We start from the raw sequence: 20,470 nt of genomic DNA on the forward strand, positions 1-20,470 counted from the left end.
GGCTTTCCTGGATACTGTTTTAATTCTAGCTATCTTTGGTTATAGTCATTTATTATCAATGCCTAGCAGCCACTTGTAACCTGTTGGATATTAATCTCAGAGACTTTAGGGTCTCGAGGAATATGTCAGTCACATGTGCAAGAGTCCTGGGGAACAAAAGCGAGCTGTAGTATCAGGGTCTCTCTGAGCCATACATGGCCCAAACCAGTCGGCCAGCATTTCACATAGATGGGTCCTCCCTGCTAGTTTTTTGGGTTATCAACTACTTCGGTTAAACCAAGCAAAAGATTTCTGGGTTTATTTATTCCAATAAATTATTCAAATCTGAGTTTAGTTGGTCAAATAATTTCAAGAAATTCTGAAGGAAGGTCAACAAGACTTCACATTGCGGTGTGCTGTGATCAAGAACTGAGGGCTAGAGTATATAACATTTCTCAGACTGATTTGGCCACACAACTCTTTTCTCATGCAACCTTTCACAGCACTGGTGTTGGGGCCGCTTGGTCTCAAGAAGACCTGGCCAGAAGTGTGTGGGCTAGTTCAAAGCCAAACCAGAATGAATAAGGATCTCCTGCTAGCTCAGGAGGTTTGGTCTTCTGAGAATGTCAGGACCAGGGAACCTTTGAGGAAGATGTGGGGCATGGGGACTTCAGTTCTCACATTCTCTGCACCCCAGACAGCCAGGGGATCTCTGTATTGGGGGGGGGGCTTCCAATGCCTTCAAGCAAAGAAAGAAGAGCAGCCCTTTATAAACCTTCTCACAGTATTGAGAGCACTCTGCAGAATGATACCGATCAAGTGTTTCTAATAAAAGTTAGAGCTGGTGAATATTCCTAGAGATGCGTCACGATAGAATTTTAAAAATACAAGGTGAAGTCATTGAGGCAAAAGGAGGAAAGCGTTGGATGTCTGATTAAACCACATTTTTATTAAATGTAAAATTAAAAAACAAAGTTACGACCTAGACTAATGGGACCTCTGGTGATATTTTAAATATTGCTTTTTATTAAAGATCCTTAAATATGAGTGTTATCTCTAGTTTAATTGTCATTTTGTAGCAACTCATGTTTAAAACATTATCAGGGAATAAGATATTTTCATCAGGATTTAATGACAGAAAGAAAAGCAGTGTACTAAAGAGTTCATAAATCATTTAATGAATCGATGTTATCAGGTCAAGTGAAAATAATCTACTAAATGCAATTCATAATAATTGTGAAGTACCCTTCACACTATTGTAATGTCTCTTATAATCTAAAGTTTAAGTATCATAGAGAAAAACAAACCACAATCTAATAAAGTAGGACATTTATCTTCATAATTTCATTATTTTGGATAATAAGGAACCATGAACATGAAAAAAACTGATTCTTATCAAAATCAAGGACAACTATTGTGAAGATTGGATTTATCTTAGGGTGGGAAATTACAGCATGCAAATATGAACATGAGGGTAGAATTCTATGAGATTTAAGTCAGTTTCACTAACAGTCATGAGCATTTTTCATCACTTTTGTCTGGCTGACATGATTTATAATGCAAGGCCATTCACTTTGTCACAGAATACAACTTGTTCTTCTAACAATTTAGACTATGTTTCTGCTGATTATTATTCATAAAATAATAAAAGCCTTTAAGCTTATAGCTTCTATTCATGAGGATCAGAATATTTTATCACTTCTTCCTCAGGCAGAAGAAATTATCAGTGAGTCAGTAGTCTAGCCACAGGGGACGCATTTATTCTTCAGGACCTACCAGTTCCCTCTGATTGACATGAAAACATGAAATCCACTAAAAGTAAAATTTGATGCAGAACTAGATATTGCTTCCAGGGAAGTGTTTTCTGAGTAAGGATGGTGGGAGGACCTACAATTTCAGGTCACCCTCAAATCTACTTTTCAGTTGACGGTGCCCACTGTGAAACTGTCATGGGGACAAAAAAGGAACAAACAGAAGCAGGGGCCACTTCCAGCAATTGTTACTAAGCAACAGAAGTGTAAACAGCAACTATTAGAAACTGAAGAAAAATAATTTTTTTCCAGTTTCAAAAGTTGAGGGTAAGAAGTCCAACGTGTATTTATAACCTTTTTGTAAATTCAGAAACATATTGTGGGTGTTGTCCACACATGCGGCAGGAAATAAATCCAAGTTTCAAGGAATTCTTTCACAAACCTAAGTTTTCAGCCATAACGAGAGGTTTCAGCCCCAGACTGTACCAGTAGCAACACCAAGTTAAGTAAGAGGGAAAATCACCAATTCTTTAAATGTTTATTTATACATACAAGGAGGGTGCAGTATGTACACACACACACACACACACACACACACACACACACACACAATTTATATACGTGTGTTTATATGTTTTTCCCTAGCAAAAACCCAATTATAGAAAAAATCTCCTTGATATGAATTTTATAAATTACCTAAAAGTTATGGACTTCAGTCCCATATCTCTGTGCTGTCACAAAGACAGCTTGACTTACTTGCATGCGTATCTGTCAACTGCTTCAATGTACATACACACACCATTATGGAGGCAGTAGCCGTCATAGGATGGGGGGCATTCCCGGAAACCATTTCTCACAGAATGGTGGCCGTCCTCCATGAGATGAGAAGGGGGAGTAGAGTCTACAAGAATCAAAGACATTACTTTCACTTTCTGAAGCGATTAGGTCTTCCAGGGATCAATATTCAGAACTAGTCTCTGTGAACAATTTGTGATCTAGTGTCTTTTAGTGACAAGAACTCAGAAGCAACTCCAGTTTTTATTTTCCTAACCAGACTTCACGTCATTCACCATGAAGCCAACCATTCTTTCTTCAGCTTCAGTATTATCTGACAGAAAGCATATTGGAGGCAAGGGAGGAAACAGTCAATTCTAAATGACTGCATGAATCCCAAGTCACTGGTCTTTTACCAGTGACCAGTCACTTACCCCCAGTATCCTGGAAGCCTCAAAAATTTCTCCCACACAATGCTTTCTTCTAAAAATGATGTAAATATCAGAGGAGCCCTCAAAGACCAGACTGGTAAGTCTGACAGAATAGAAACTTTACCGTAACAGAGGGAATGTCAAAATGGCGAAGTCCCTTTTATTTTATTTTATTTTTTTTTAAGATTTTATTTATTTATTTGACAGACAGAGATCACAAATAGGCAGAGCATCTGGCAGAGAGAGAGGGGGAAGCAGGCTCCCCACTTAGCAGGGAGCCCGATGTGGGACTCGATCCCAGTATCCTGAGACCATGACCCAAGCTGAAAGCAGAGGCTTAACCCACTGAGCCACCCAGGCATCCCGCGAAGTCCCTTTTATTGAATGGTTGTCTGCTCTTTAAAAGGAAATCATTAGGGTGTGTAGCTGACTATATAAATATTAGCAGTCTCTCAATACCTTTAAGAAGAGCAAATTATCTGAGAAAAATAATGTGTTAAAAAAAAGAGACCCAAGTAAGTCCTGAAATTTCCTTTCTTAAGATGTTTTGTGCTTGCAGAGCAGAGACAAGTAAATTGCTGGGAGTGGTGGTGAAAGAGACCCCGATCCTGGTTTCTAGGGTTGAGGTGAAGCCAGCTCCCCTTCTAGGGTACAGGTTGTGAGAAGATACTGCCATTTGGGGAGAGCCTCAAGAAAGCAGAAGTTGACCATTAACATTTAAATTAAAAAAAAGAGCTGAAGTTCTAATTCAGATCAAGAAATACTAATGTTTTAAGGTAATATTTGAAAAGCTTCAAAAGTGATTCAAAATGCTAAGGGTCCAGACATCTTTCCTGACCTGACTTGACCTGCAAAGTTTTTCCAGCAGCCCCAGAAATCAATATCACAAATTAAGACATTGGTCTCATAGTTAAAGAGAAACACCTGCATTTCCACCTTTTGAATTGTAAGTAATAAGAAAGGAATTTCTTCCAGATGTTATTAAATTAAGAAAACTTGGACTACTTCACATTCCCAGGCTCAGCATCCCCCTAATCAGGAACGTAAACTCACCAGCCTGGTTGAATCGAATAATTTCTAGACTCTTCAGAGCAAATACATTGGGGTATAGAATTTTTCAGAATTAAGTCCCTTCCTTGGCCCTGGACCACCCACCAACCTACCAGTGCATATCCGCCCAGGTTCAGACAGGCTGCTGGCACACATGCAGGTGTAGTTTCCCTCCGTATTTGTACAGGTGGCATTTTCCCCACAGGTGTGCCTGCCCAGTTGGCATTCGTTAATATCTGCCAGAAACAAGGAAGTAGGGAAGAGAAAAGTGAGGTTCAGAGGAGGACAAAGGGTTATATTACTGGAAAAGCCAACATAGTGGGAAGGGAGCAGCTTCAACCTCTCCCTTGCTGCACACTCTCAGACCTCTGTATTTTTTTATTAAAAAATTATATTATGAATGCTGGACACAAGGATGAAGTGGGTCCCTCAGCTGTCTGCCCATTCAGGTGTTCTAAACTCCTGAAATAAGGCTGAATGTTTTCTCAGTGCTCGGGAGGAAAGGAGACATCCCAACATGCAGTTCAGTAGGAAGGTTGGAGATTGGTAAACCAGCTCTAGGCAAACATTTAGAAAATAAGATCCTGAAGATTCATTCTTAACTTTTGCCAATAGACATCCAGTCATTGATAGACATTTAGAGCATTTCTGCTTTTTTTCTGCACAAACATAAATTAAGTCAACCCTTTCTTTCCCAACTACTACTATTTTCTTTCTCAATTACCACCAGCCTAACATTTAAATCTTTCTTCTCCTCAATTTTACATTACTATAAGACAGCCTCCCCACATTCCCTGCATACCATCTCTCCCCCACTCCACTCCTAAACACGGGTGCCAGATTAACATCCTAAAGCACATCTCCCATCACTGCACCCCTTGACTCAAATGCTCTCTTGCCCAGAGCTGAGCTGCCCAATATGGTAGCCATCATCGTCTGTATGTGCGTATGTGTGGGTGTATGAGCACCTGAACTGCAACTGGTCTACAATGACATATGCTGTAAGTGTAAAACACTTAGCAGATTTTGAAGACTTAGTACTAAAATAAGAAAGAATGTAAAATATGGTATAGTGCAAAAAAAGTAAATTTTGGATCACTGAAAAAAAATAAAATATAAGAAAAATCTCAATGATTTTTATATTGGTTACATATTAAAATGTTAATATCTTGGATATGTTGGGTTTAATAAAATAAAAATTAATTTCACCTATTTCTTTGTACTTTTTGTAATGGAGCTATTTGAAAATTTAAAATTATATAGGTAACATATATTATAGTTCTATTAGATAGGGTTGGTCTAGAGAAATAAAACCCTAATGACCCTCAACTTCTAGTCTTCCACACATGTAATCCAACCCACCTGTTATGAACTGAATTGTATCTCCCCCCAAATCTCTACCCCCCAGCGTGACTATATTTAGAGATGGGGCCTTCAAGGAAGTAATTAAAGTTAAATGAGGTCATAAGAGTGAGGCCCTAATCCAATAGGATTGAAGTTCTTATAAGGAAAGGAAGAGACACCAGGTCCCCCATCCCCAAACCACAGCAGAAAGGCCATCTAGTTCACATACACTATACTTAGTGCTCATGTAGGCTATTCTCTACATCCCAAATAGACCTGTCATATGTTTATACCTGGAATGCTCCCCATTCCTTCTCATTTCTGCCTAATGAAAATTTCCTCATGCTCCAACATCCATCCACAGTGATCCTTCCTTCATGAAGTTTTCTTAATATCTCAAACAGATATTCTTCCAGTTGGGAACTTTCACTGTAGTTTTTACTTCTCTCATAATGCATACCCCCCTTCACCACTTATCACAGCTCCCTGTCTTTCAGGTCCTGCTCTTCTCGAAAGCAAGCACTACCTTCATCATTCTGCTCTTCCTCACACTTCCGGGCACTATGTCTCTGCACTGATAGTTGCCAAATAAATATTTGTCACATTGGACTGCTATCCCAAATGACTCAAATTGAGTCTTTTTTTTTCCATTTACTTCCTACTATAATTTCTATGAAATCTCTATAATCTCTTTATTTCTGTAATCTCTCTTTCTCTATAATTTCTATAATCTCTGTGAACCTTGAGAGACAGAGCTTTTCCAAGAACTAAGAACAAAGGTATACTCTTGGTCAAGAAACTGCTAAGAATAAGAATAACTTGTTATTTTTATGTGGCATTTATTATGTTCCAAGCACAATGTAAAGCACTATATCTACATATATCTGGAAGGAGGAAGGAAAGAAGGAGGGAGGGAGAGTGAGGCAGAGATAGCAGGGGAGGAAGAGGGGAAGGAACACAGAGAGGGAGAAAGAGAGAGAGAGAGAGAGAACAGGAATCAGCCCATTCTTCCCTGCGGCCTGAGGACTCCTTGCCCCCAAGCAGGCTGCGCGATGATACCCTGTTGTGCATTCACTGCTGGAAGGAAATAGGTTAGTAATACAGAATCTGGAGTTTATGAGTTTAAACATCCAAAAGGCATACCTTCTTTCCTCTTCAAAGTAAATTAAATATAAAGCCTGTTTGTCTAAATTATCTATGAGCCTGATTAATTAGAGCAGTGGCATTTTCTTGATTGACAGCCAACTATGTGCTTAAAAGACTATTTACAAATGACTGTGGACTCCCCAAAACTAATCTGATAAAGGTCTGATTTAAACCAGCTAGCTCCAAAAAAACTTGGTAGTCGTGACTGATGGTTCATATTTAACCTCAGCATGTGGGAGAAAGCAGTATCATTTCAGTTTCTTATCAGGTCATCTGCCCCTCACCGTGAAAAGATCTGTGTGTTTTCAGAAGGCAAAGAAAATACTGTTAGAGACATGTGAAAGCCCTGTTAAACTCCAGGTAAGCACTTCACGGGTTTAGGGTGGCTTCAGACAGGTCCCTACCTGTGGGGTGCTGCTATGTTCCTGACACCTGGCATGGTATGAGACAGCCATTAAGTGAGCTCCCAACCGAGAAGCTACACCCAGACCTTGGCAGAGGATGGTGATTATGAAAGACATCTTAATCACTCCTTCCTTGTATCAGAATGTCAGTGGCTTGCATCTCCCATCTACTGAAACTCATCCAGAGCTGTCCCGTGAGCCCTTTCACAGAACCACTCCCCCCTTTCCTTTATGCCCAGAGCAGGGACTTCCAACAAGCCTCCCTCAGCTCTGCAGTTCACCGCGGCTCACCTGCAAAATCCAGGGATAACGAAAATGCTGTACGACTTCCCGCCATGACGGCTCGAGGTGTGGAGTATTAATGGGCACTGGCGTCACTCAACTCCAGAGAAAGAATGAGAAAGGCAGAGGGACCCACAACCTCTGCAGCGTCTTGAAGCTGACTAGTCCCATCCTAGCACAAGCGCACAAACTTGACTGTTCATCCAGAATAGACCTATGTCTGTTTGAACAGTTCATGTAACTTCTCTTTGAGCGTTAACATGGGTGGCACTTATATTATACCTTGTCTTTTCTCAACCCACCACACCCACAACATTTCCCCATCCTCTGAGGCCTGCCTCTGGCCTCCTCCCTTGGCACACATGCTCTCTTACCAAGACAGTGAATCCCATCGCCTTGGTAGCCTTCTGAGCACCGGCAGACATAGCCACCTTCAGTATTGACGCACTGAGAGGAGGTGGGAGGGCAAACAGTAATGCCCGTCTCACATTCATCTATATCTGCGGGTAAAACGATTGACTAGTGAAATATGTAGACAATCCTGGCATTAAATGAGAATCATGGGAAAAACAAAAGTATAAGCATTCACACAACCAATCACTCAGCCACTTTCAGATACTGTTTGCAAATGTAATGCAAACTCTGTAGCTTGGTCTTAAAGTTCACGTCCAAACCAATTTTTACAGATTGTTTAGGTGTCTGCTTAGCTAAGTGTATGTAAATAAATCACATTGGGCCAGGGTTGCAGATGATAAAAACCGAGATTCTTAGTAATCACTAACTTAAAATTTCAAGGCACTCAATATAATATAGAAACCTATCCAGCACAACCAATTTATTCAACTTAAACTTAAGACCTCAGCTTTTAGGGGGGGAAATTTGTGTTCTTATTGTAACTGGTGAATTTATAAATTTGACTCAAGCTCAAATTCATGCTTCTAAAACTAATTATGAAATTTTTTTCCTTAATATCAACTGCATATATCATGTAATTATAATATAACAACATACTATATGTTTCATATTTTCTAGATATGCTGTTCATTATCATTTTAGCTAATATCAACTAATTTATTCAATCCTGATGATTACGTAAATCCTCTGGAGATTTTGAATCAGTATTATCTGAAAGAATGTTTCTGGTTCCCTATTTTCCAGATACATGTATTGGCCTTTGCTCTTACCAAAACATACTTTTCCATCCCCAGTAAATCCTGTCAAGCATTGACATGTAGCATTTTCTCCCTCGGAAACACACTGAGCCTGTGAACTGCATCCCACAGGACCACAGTCATCAGCGTCTGCAAAGAGCAAGAATCCCATCAGATTATTTGCAGGCCTTAGAGGAAAAATGGGCTTGAATGTTTTGGGTTCTACAGAACATTCTAGCACTTCCTTCCTGAGTTCTGGGACAGGTTAACCTCTAAAGAGAAACAATTAATTAACCTCTAAACTATATCTATATTAAAGGGTCCATAAGCTATATGCTCCCATTTATATGCTTTCAGTAAATCTTTAGTCTTAAAGATCTATTGGTATTCAAAGAGCCTTGTGTGAACTTGTTTATAATTTTTTAAAAAGCATTTGCAAACTTGAACTATAAAATTTCTAGGAGTAAATAGGCTCAAATATCAAAAGTTTTATTGTTTGAGAATTCTCAACCATTAGGACATACAATAGGGGTCAATATATTCTTATGCCCCCAGAAGACACAGACTAATATTTAACAAGTAGATCTGGGTACCAAAATGGCAGAGATACAATAAATAAGAACTTATTACAATCATACAAGATGCAATAAAAAGATTTATTGTCAATTTACTAAAATTATGTCTCATATATGAGAATATGTATGACACAACGTATGGTTATTGTCAAGATTTATGCAGTGACTTGCAAACCTCAAGGCACTTTTACAAAGTCATGAACCATATAAACTAAACGCTGTAAATGGATCATTTCATTTCATACTCCATTGAAATGCAAATGCCCCAGGGGACAGAGCTGCATGTTGAGCCATAAACACGAGCAAGTTTTTTTTTTTTCTTTTGACTGCTTATGTATATAATCATTCTCCAAATGCCGCAGTTGGAGTTGGGGGGATCTGACCTACCACAGCAGGATATAAACTATCATCTCTCTATTCACTGGTAAGTTTGCTTACCTGAATACAGAAGAGGTAAAAAAAAGTCCTCTAAACTTGCCCATAAATTAAAGAAAGATGATCACAGGAGGATTCAGGTCCCATGTAAATGCACACATTAGTCATTGTATTTTATTTGCTTGGCTATTTGAGTGAGATTTCTCATGAGGAAACACATGCCCTTCATTCTTGCTTGGTCATCTCCTGTCACTCATGACTCTTTAAGATGGATAAGTTCAGACTAAATCAATTATCCATTTGATTTGGCATTTATTTGGAAGACTAGCTCTCAAGTCACTAGGCTGCTCAGTATATGGTGGACAAGATCCAATTACCCAAGACATTTTAAATCACTTGCAGAATTGCCTTAAATTAGAATATAATTCAGGATTTATTTGGTAACTTGCAAACCCCAAGGCAGCTTTTGCATAATGAAAAGCACTGGATATGATGTTGGGGGTTAGGGGATGGGCTAGAGCCAAAGTTCTTTTTGACACAAGCTGGCTCTGGAAGGAATAAGTGCCTGGGCTTCACATCCCTCTTCTGCAAAATACAGGTGACATTTTTTGTCCAGTCTACTTCAAATGATAATTGTAAGGACTGAGGAAAAATGATTTAAAAAAAACTGAGAATAATAAATTTTATACATATGTAAATAAGGATGATAAAGAAGAAGAGTATTATGACAGTCTGAATTAGAATTAGCCTTATGACATTAGAAAAAGAATCCAGGGCCTATTAGTTAAACTACTAAAATTAATTTTTTAAAAAGTACCTATCACACACCAGATCCTAATATGAGCCAAAAATACAGTGATGGAGAATACAGACAGGGCCTCTGCTGTCTTGTACGATTAGTTATTGAAGTACAAGTGTGATACACACTATCAACAAACACCACCAGGTTCTCATTTTTTGTTTTTTGTTTTTTAAAGATTTTATTTATTTATTTGACAGGCAGAGATCACAAGTAGGCAGAGAGGCAGGCAGAGAGAGAGGAGGAAGCAGGCTCCCCGCTGAGCAGAGAGCCCGATGTGGGGCTCGATCCTAGGACCCTGGGATCATGACCTGAGCCGAAGGCAGAGGCCTTAAACCACTGAGCCACCCAAGCGCCCCACAACACCAGGTTCTAAGGGAGATGAAATAACTCTCATCTCACCCACTTAGGAGACTAGGAAAAGCTTTCTAAGTGGGATCTGAAGCTGAGATCTCAGGGATACATAGGACTTGGATGGGTGAAGAAAGAGTGCTGTGGGCTAGGAACACAGCATCTGTCTGTTATAGGCAAGGCCTGTGTGACTGAAGCCGGCCAGAGAAAGTCGAGGACAAAAAGGCCCACACAGAGGCTGGTGAAGTGTGTAAGGACTAGTTCAGCTAGCACCCAACAGGCCATGTTCAGAATTTTACATTTTATTCATGAACTTAGAAAAACTCATTATTTTAGTAAACTTGACAAGGAAATCTTTTTATGATTGAATTTCTTTGCCTTGTTGTAGACAGATCTACTTGCTATATAGCAGTCTGTATGTCTTTGGGGAATAAGAATATATTGATCCTAACCTAAAATCTATTCTAGAGTTTTCAAACTCGTTTTTAGCATAGATACTTTGTTTAAATCAAGTCTCACTACAAAATACAAATATGACCCCTTAGCCTACCACCACTAGAACTAAAACTTTATAGACTAAGACAAAATAGAACACAATTCAGATATGGAAAGAGGAGGCAGTTCTCACAAAGGCAGTCATTTCCATCTATTTTGCGCAAGGTATAGTCTAGTCTCAGGTATGAAGCCAAATACAGCCTTTAATACAGTATGTGTTTTCCATACTCATCACTCCACTATCCCACCCATGTGCCTAATTAACTATCTCTCATTACCTTGGTCTTTGAGTCTCCCAAACATTAGTCTTTCAAAACACGCTCTGTGAACATTTAGGGATTCTTAGCAACTTTGAAATGGTTCTCAATACTGTTAATATTTATTTATATTGTTTTATCCCATCATTTATTTTTCTCAACTTCAGACCATGACCTTGGAGAACAGGTCTGTATTTAGCTCATCATCGTATCCCTAGGGCTTAGCACAGCATGTAGCAAATAAATAATCACTAAATGAGTAATATTCCTAATGTGCTAGTGTTTTCTAGGCTTTTTCTTGATATGAACTAATTATTTGGTCATAATTTTCAAAGCTTTGGTAAAGTCATTATCTTAATATATCTTAGTCTCAGTTTTCAGATCTGTAAAGTGATGGGTTGTGGTCAGAATCAAATTAGAGGGGTGCCTGTGTGGTTCAGTCAGTTAAGCTTCCGACTCTTGATTTTGGCTCAAGTCATGATCTTGGGGTTGTGAGATCGGGCTCTGTGCTCAGCAGGGAGTCTGCTTGAGGTTCTCTCTCCTCTCCCTCTCCCTCTGCCACTCCCCAACCCCCTCTCAAATATATAAAGAAATCTTTTTTTAAAAAATTAATTTAGAGGGAAAGTACTTAGTAAACTCCAAAGCTCCATACAAATTGTAATTACCAAAAATATCCACCTCTGTGTATCTGTGTATTTTATCTTATTGATAAGTTCTTTTTTTTTTTTTTTTTTTTTGAGACAGAAGGTAGAGGGACCAAGAGAGAGGGAGAGAGAATCTTAAGCAGGCTCCACACCCAGTGGGAAGCCTGATGCAGGGCTCAACCTCACAACCCTGAGATCATGACCTTAGCTGAAATCAAGAGTTGGATACTTAACTGACTGAGCCACACAGGCACCCCTGTACTGATAAGTTCTTAAAATAGGGAAAGGGAAGAGGTCTCCACGTCTCCTACACAGGCAAAGTAGTCTGTAGACCACAAAAGTTGAATGAGCACTTTAAGTGTATCTAAGGTCTTAATGTGGAGCTTTCAAACTTATTTTTAGCCATAGATACTTTGTTAAGATAAAATCTTAGAAATATAAATCAATACAGTGTTTCAAAAGAGATCTGTGCTGATTGCAGGTAGAGAGCTGTGAAGAAGGGGTGAGGCTTGCAGAGGTTCTAGGGCTGAGTGAAGCCCAGTTTGAAAACCACTGACCTCGTGAGTAAATATAGAGTATAAAAGAATTAGGCTCCCTGAAGTTGTTACATACTGAACAAATTATTTAGCATTCTGGTGATAAATGTGCAATATAGAACACGATTCTACTATTTGCTCTTTGTAAACTCTGGAGCAGCTGAAGCAACCAACCCATATTTGCTTATCAGTTACTATCTACTTTTCACACTAAGGGAAGTCTAGCTAGATGGGCTAAATTACTAGGTATGGATGGGGACACACTTCAGTCTGTTCCATCTTATTTTTCACCTTGTTTCCAAGTTAGATTTCTTCAAAGAAGTTTCAGCTCAAAGACTCTCAATGAGTAAATTCATGTCCAGTCTAACATAGTTCCATCTTCCTCAGGTACATGGTTCAGAAAAAAAGATCAAAGTTTGAGTCCAAAGTCTCGCTTGACTTGTTTTGTGTACGCTTAGCCAAAGTTAGAGAGCTAATTCAGGATTCTAACTAGTAGGCTGGAAATTGTTGGAACCAAAGCTATGTTGGAGAATTCCTCATTCATACCTGATACCATGATCTCAGCCACTAGCAAACTCTGAGATTCTGTAATGCTCTCTTCAGATCCTCTATTCCTGGATGAGACATCCAATGGCATTCCTCGATCTGCTTCACTACCTAGTGAAGATCAAAAGATACAGTTAATGTACCTTTTATGATCAAGAAACTTGGACTTAATTTGTATCTACGGCTGTGTGCTGGTTGTTTGAGTTTAGACTTACTTGTACAGTAAGAGCATTCAGGGAAACTAGCAGTGTTTTGGTGACTTAGAAAACTTTGCCCGCTACACCATACCCTCCCAGTTTCTCCTAGAGCACTTGATGGTTGAGGGTTGGGGGAGCCAGAGAGCAAAGAGACAGGACTCTTTTAGGTACCAGCAAATACAATAAGAGTAGAATACTAAAATCCTAACGGACATTATCAACTCACAATCACAACCCACCATCACTAAGGACAAATTAATAAGATGATCTCCCCAACCTGCCTTCCATGTATACTCCTCCTTTAGGCTACTTTCAATACTTATTTTACCCATATTTAGAAATGTGTAAGGGTATAAACAAGTCATAATTTAACATAGGCATGGGACCTATGCAATTCCGTAGTACATAGGAAAAATGGATCTCCTAAAACACTAACTTCTCAAAGTGTGGTCCTTGGACCCCAGGTTCCCATTGCATGCACAGAGTCCATAAGGTCAAAACTATTTTCACAAAATGCAAATACATGTGGCATTGGACATCAGGTAAGACTGCTGGCATCCTATCATGAATTAAGTCTATGGCACCAAACTCAACTAAAAGTCATGTTCTTCACTGTACACATTCACATACACACATACACAAACAAATCCTGTCTCACTTATATGATCTCCCTGATATGAGGGAGAGGAGATGCAACATGGGGGGTTAAGGGGGTAGGAGAAGAGTAAATGAAACAAGATGGGATTGGGAGGGAGACAAACCATAAGTGACTCTTAATCTCACAAAACAAACTGAGGGTTAATGGGGGGAGGGGGGTTGGGGGGGTGGGATTATGGACATTGGGGAGGGTATGTGCTATGATGAGTGCTGTGAAGTGTGTAAACCTGGCGATTCACAGACCTGTACCCCTGGGGATAAAAATATATTATATGTTTATAAAAAATAAAATTTAAAAAAAAATCCTGTCTCACTTAAGAAGAGCCATGATGAAGCAGTTAAGTATTATTCATTTTTTAAAATCTCAACCATGGAATACTTGGCTCTTTAAAATTCTATATAACAAAATGGGAAGTATATATAAAACATTCTGGGTACATTATGAAGTGACGATGGTTGTCTGGTCATCTGGAGGAAAAGCACTGTGTACTCTTCGAGCTGCAAGCTGAAACTAGCCTCTTTTTACATTGAATATAATTTTCACTTGGAAGGATGACTGACAGAGTTTATTATGAACACTTAGAAATTTGGCAAGCATTTTCTCAAAAATGAGGTGAATCTGTCATTTCAAGAAAAACAACTGACAGTACTTATTGCTAATGATAAAATATCAGCTTCCAAGTGAAAAGTAGAATTTGGAAATTTTTCTTCTCTACCCTGAGCTTGACCGAAAATACCAAAACTCAAAGACCTGTCTAATGAGTTTGATGGTAATAATTAATGAATGTGATTTACATGTGTGTGTGACACTTGGAAGATATGCACAACTCAGGCAATCCGTATTTTCATACAACCAACATGACGCCACAAAATCATGCATTAGTAAAAGAGTCACTCAACGTACAAAATAGACCACTGGATTTTAACATAGCTGGTGACAAAAAGTTTTTGGTGTGGCTTCAGATTCACACTGCAACTATGGTTTAAGAAACTACGACCTGTCCAGTTCTGCCACAGTATTGAAAGAAGATACACAAAAAAGTCATCTGAAAAAGCTATTAAATGGTCAATCCTCTCTTTTCCAAATCCATGTGTGAGGTCAGATTTTCTTCATAGGCTTCAAGCAAAACAACAAAGCAACAGATTTCACATAGAAGCAGATATGAGAATCCATCTGTCCTATATTAAGCCAGACATTAGGATATATATGCAAAACAGTGCCTTATGCTCACTGTATATTTTAGTTTTAGAAAATAGTTATTTATTTCCCTAAAAATATGTGATGCTCATACATATTGGAAAATTATTATAAGCATAATGGACATATTTTTTAAACTTTAAGTTTTAATTTCTAATATTATACATATTGATAGATATAACCCACATTAACAAAAGCTCTTTGGGGTTTTCAGTCATGTTTAGGAGTGAAAAAGGGTCCTGGGGTGACACCTGGTGTCCGACTCTTGATTTTGGCTCAGGTCATGAAATCAGGGTGGTGGCCCCGAGCCCCAGTGTCAGGCTCCCTGCTCAGTGGAAAGTCTGTTCACACACACACTTGAGCACATGCGCATTCTCTCTCTCTCTAAGAGAAATAAATAAACCTTTTTTTAAAAAGAGTGTAAAGGAGTCCTAAAACAAAAAATATTGACCACTGTTTTTCTAAAGCAACAATCCATGGAAAATTCTGAAAATCCAAAATCTCCAATTCCGGTCCATGGATAATCAATCCTTGTGTTTGCTGCTTATCTATCACCAAACTTATACCACGCCTACTAGATAAACCAATTTAAAAAAAATCTTTAATACTGCTTAAATCCCCATTCAAGGGAAGCAGATCAGCACTACTCGCTACACATCACATTTGATATCTTCTTCCTTTCCTCTGCCTCAAAGTCATACTTAGTTTTTTAAACATGGATCCAAACCTTCTCAGGCTACATTCCCTACACTTATTTACTATCCTAAAGTTATTTACTATAAAGGACTTTGCTTTTCATATTAAGACCAGTTATGTGGTAGGATTGTATATAACTACCTCTAAAATTGAGGCCATAAAATGTCTAAACAAAATGTCTCTGAACATTATCTGAGGTGGTAAAATGCTGGCATTTTTCCCCCCAAGTTTGGGCCACTCCACTGTAAATGCCAGGGAGGGGTGGAGACTGGCACTCAATGTTTTGGATAGTATCTTTTGTTTGTTAGTTTTACAACTAGAAGGGGTCGACTGAATTTAGTCTTTAATAAGAAGCCCAAACTCAAGAGAGCAGAAAAACAAAACAAAAAGACTGGGCATCCCTAAAAGCAGGAAAGTATTTTTGGGGGTGGTGTGGGGGGTGCAGAGGGAGAGAGAGAATCTTTAAGCAGGCTCCACGTCCAGCATGGAGCCCAATGCAGGGCTCGATCTCAGCACCCTGTGATCATGACCTGAGCTGAAACCAAGAGTCCGACACTTAACTGACTGAGCTACCCAGACACCCTGAAGCAGGGAAGCTTTTAATAACAAAATATTAAACATCAGCAGAAGCATGAGGATTGATGTAGAACTATATCCCTGAGCCAAAATAAAATAATTTAACCATACAATTTATCATCTTACCTGCCGGTATCTGATGGCCATTCAGAGCCAGACACATTTTGCCATCTGGGGCTTTCACAAAACCTTCACGACACAAACACTGAGCAGTTCCAAACCTCTCTTTGCAAATATGTTCACAGCCTCCATTTTGATGTAAGCAGGGCGTTGCTCCTTGTGGGGAAAAGAGGTACATTCACAGACGGGCTTGGAGATCAAAAAAAGTGCCATTGATACAGATCAGAGTACAGCTTTTGGGGGGAAAATTTCAGTGTATCTAAATGGAACCTACATCAAGATCTATTTCAGAAGATTTCCTAATGGAGCCAGTTCTAAGATCAGCTTGGAATGCTATTACCTTGTGCATATTTATTGAGTATAGTCAGTACTTTTTTTGTGTATTATGTAGTACTATTTTTTTGTATTTATTTGACAGACAGAGAAAGAGATCACAAACAGGCAGAGAGACAGGCAGAGAGAAAGGGGGAAGCAGGCTCCCTACTGAGCAGAGAGCCCGATGCGATCCCAGGACCCTGGGATCATGACCTGAGCCGAAGGCAGAGGCTTAACCCATTGAGCCACCCAGGCGCCCCAGTATAGTCAGTACTTCTGTTCAAGAAGCTCGATAGGTGGATATGATCCCTATTTGCTGACTCATAATCTAGTCAAACCAACAAGGGGCAATCCAAAAGGAAGTCAGTACAGGACATTGATGATGTTCAGGCCCTGGCGCTCTCAGCGGGGGGTAGGGAAATGCCCCAGTCGAGATAGAAGCTTCTACTGCAGGTCTAAATCACTCCCCATCCCTCATTCCCACCCTCAGTGCCCTTAACCCAAGACTCCTTGGAAAGGAGCAACTTAAGTAGAAGCTGGTCAGGAGAAGCAAACATGAGAATGGAAAGATGAAGCCCAAATTTACTACCAGATTAAACCCAATCCAAATCTCAGGAAATCTTAACATCCACCCAGATTAGTGGGAATTGCCATATCCTCCTCCTCTCCTATCAGTTAAAATAGTTACAGATGCCAGCCAAAGAAACACTGTGTGACATGGCCAGTGTACCTGGTTTTGCCAATGGATGGACTACAACCAGTGATGAGGGCTTCAGCATGCTGCCTCGGAGACGTACCCAGTTTTTGCCCGTCCTCTTGTTCACCCTCGTTACCGATGGCATAGTCCAATCCGAGAGCCACACATGGTCCTCAAACACAGCCACAGCAAAAGGGTGCCCTGAAAGCAGTTTAAATCCAAGTCTGAATCCAAGACAAGTACATCTTGCCTTTGCCATGAATATTTTTTTAAAAGCACAAGGCTTACAACATGCTCACGTGATTCCCACACTAAAGCATTCCTTTACTATAGCTGCTAAGCAAGACACACACCACTACCTATGCCTGAACCAGGGAAAACCCACATGGTGAGGGAACCTTGTTCTAGAAGGGGAGCCCGGTGGTATGAGGTGCTCACATTGTCACACAGCATTTGGGGCATGGGAGAATGTGGGCTGATTGACAGAATATCAAGAAGGAAGAGGCTAGGGCAGCAATGCTGTGTTTGGTGATTCTGCCACTATAGACTAAACTTCAGTAAGTTATTTTACCTGTTTTTGCACTAGGTTCCTTGTATTTTAAGTGGCAACAATAAGGAGTAGGCTAAATTTGCAAGTTGTTGTAAGGACCTTTAACAATTCGAAGTAACTCAGTAACAGTCTCTTTAAATTCCCACCTCCAGCAACACATTTCCCTGCATTGGACCCCCACCTCCTTTCCTGCCTCTCCTGTTATCTAGTTTTAGTGCATTGGCCTGTGCTCCTGGTCTCATTCTTCCTGCCTTCTCTCACACCTTGTTCTGTTAATTATCCTTTTCTTTTACATCTTCACTCTCTCCCTTCTACTAGCTGCCTTCCCTTAGCTCATTAATATCCCCATCTCCCTGACCCCTCTAGCTTCCTTTTGTCTTTTTCCTTCCCATCTTGGCCAAGCTGATTAAAAGTCATTTATTATCTACTGCCTCCATTTTCACGGCTCCTATCACCCCTAAGTGGGCTCTTCTGACCCTACCTCAACTAACCCACCTCTCCATGCCCCTGGAACTGCCCTGATAAGATATTCAAGTATTTATAGTAAGCAGGGAAATGCTGTAATACACTGTCTCAAGTGCTTAGAGGCTAAAGCTAGGGAGCCCCAAATTTGGAACCTTTAATCAAGTTCAGTCACATTTCCCAGGCCAGTTTTTTTGCAAATGAGCCGTGGTTTTGGTGGGTTAGAATGAATGTCTCCCTCTTCTGGCAGCAAACTCAAATGACTTGTGCTGGTGACAATGAGTCTCCATCCATCATTACTGACCAGAGCCATTATGAACATCTTAGTAGTCTCTAGCCTTTTGTTCCCAATTAAAGCCATAAATGCAGCACAGACATTTTTATATAGCTATGAGGGTTTTTTGTTATGGCAAAATACCTCTAACATAAGATATATCATCTTAACCTAGGCATACGTTTTAGTAGCGTTAAGTACATTCACTTTGTTATACAGCCAACTTCCAGAACTTTATCTTGCAAAACTGAAACTCTAATATCCATTAAACCACAACTTCCCATTTCCCACCCCACTCATTCTACTTTTCTATGAATGTGACTATTCTAGATACGTCAAGTAGATAGAATCATATGGTATTTGTCTTTTATGCCTGGCTTATTTCACTCACCATAATGTCTCCAGGGTTCACGCATTTGTAGCACATGTCAGAATTAGCTATTTTTTAAAATCTTTTTAAAAATTTTTATTTTTCTTATTTTTAATACTGAAATATAGTTGATGAGAATTAGCTATAGTTTTTCAACAAATACCTCACAGTAGAAACAATCTTCGTTAGTTTTTTAAATAGAAGAGCCACGGTTGAATGTTAAGTGAAGAATGAATTTCTTCGGGGGCACCTGGGTGGCTCAGTCAGTTATGTATCCAACTCTCGATTTCGGCTCAGGCCATGATCTCAGAGTTGTGAGATGGAGCCCTGTGTCAGGCTCCACACTGAGCCTGAAGTCTGCTTAAGATTCTCTCTCTTCCTCTGCCTTCTGCCCCTCCCCAGTCCCTACCATGCACGTTCTCTCTCATTAAAAAAAAAAAAAAAGAATGAATGAATGAATTCTTCAATCTTTACATTAAAAATCCTGAGTGAGCAGCCGAGAAGCCACCACTTACTTATATGCCAGTAGATGGCACTGTAATGATGGAAATGGTCACTTAGATCTTTTCATAGCAGATATCTGATAATGGCTTTTTTTCTAATTTAAATTCAATTAACATATAATGTATTATTTGTTTCCGGGGTACAGGTCTGTGATTCATGAGTCTTATAGAATATCCAGTGCTCACTACAACATATTCCCTCCCCAAAGTCCATCAATAATGGCTTTTAACAGGAAATTGTATTAGTCACAGATTACAAAAGCATAGAAATTATTTACAAAGTATCTGTTATGCTTTTTGGGTTAACATATGGTATCTTTACATTCTGGTTAGGAATCTTCAAATACTTTTATGCCTTCATGTATCAAAGCTATAATTTCCCATTTATTTGGGTGATGTATTTTTTAAATAATATATGCCCCCCCCATGACCTCACAGGAAACATTTTTGTTTTACTCTCTACTGTATCTCCACTTCCCAAAATGATTCCATAAAGTGCCTGGATGAGTAAAGTCTATGATCTTACATAAGCTTATGATTTATTGTAAAGTATGCCTTTAATTTTTTTTTTTTTTTATTTTGACAGACAGAGATCACAGGTAGACAGAGGCAGGCAAAGAGAAAGGGAGAAGCAGACTCCCTGCTGAGCAGAGAGCCCAATGTAGGGCTTGATCCCAGAACCCTGAGATCATGACCTGAGCTGAAGGCAGAGGCTTAACCCACTGAGCCACCCAGGCGCCCCTTATACCCTTAATTTTTAAGGAATCTTGGAAGTATATACAATTTTAAATTTACTTATCATGATCAATTTAGTGTATAGTATATATCTAGAAATTCATCTCCTCTAACCCAAAAAGAATAGACAAAATAAATATGGAATTATTAATCAGCTTCTTCATAAAAGAGATAGACCATATTTTTTGCATCTACTCAACCAACCAGCTTCTGAATCTTTGAAGCATCTT

The 20,470-nt window shown here is 39.4% G+C and overlaps 1 protein-coding gene across 4 annotated transcripts in view; it reads right to left on the reverse strand.

Annotated features, from left to right (window-relative positions):
* LOC111156359 (epidermal growth factor) overlaps nucleotides 1–20,470 on the reverse strand; it is a 100,971-nt gene that overhangs the window by 11,278 nt on the left and 69,223 nt on the right. For 3 of the 4 annotated variants that reach the window (XM_022517157.1, XM_022517186.1, XM_022517165.1), the window contains 7 exons: nucleotides 17,380–17,547; nucleotides 16,341–16,490; nucleotides 12,891–13,001; nucleotides 8,346–8,462; nucleotides 7,536–7,661; nucleotides 4,099–4,221; nucleotides 2,487–2,631 (listed from right to left, as the gene is read on the reverse strand). In XM_022517157.1, coding sequence (XP_022372865.1) covers nucleotides 2,487–2,631; nucleotides 4,099–4,221; nucleotides 7,536–7,661; nucleotides 8,346–8,462; nucleotides 12,891–13,001; nucleotides 16,341–16,490; nucleotides 17,380–17,547 — 940 coding nt within the window. The remainder of the gene's footprint in view (nucleotides 1–2,486; nucleotides 2,632–4,098; nucleotides 4,222–7,535; nucleotides 7,662–8,345; nucleotides 8,463–12,890; nucleotides 13,002–16,340; nucleotides 16,491–17,379; nucleotides 17,548–20,470) is intronic. The other variant, XM_022517175.1, reaches the window with a different exon arrangement.

Source organism: Enhydra lutris, unplaced genomic scaffold (genome assembly GCF_002288905.1).
Source record: "Enhydra lutris kenyoni isolate GAN:26980312 unplaced genomic scaffold, ASM228890v2 scaffoldscaffold3, whole genome shotgun sequence".
Lineage (NCBI taxonomy): Eukaryota > Metazoa > Chordata > Mammalia > Carnivora > Mustelidae > Enhydra > Enhydra lutris.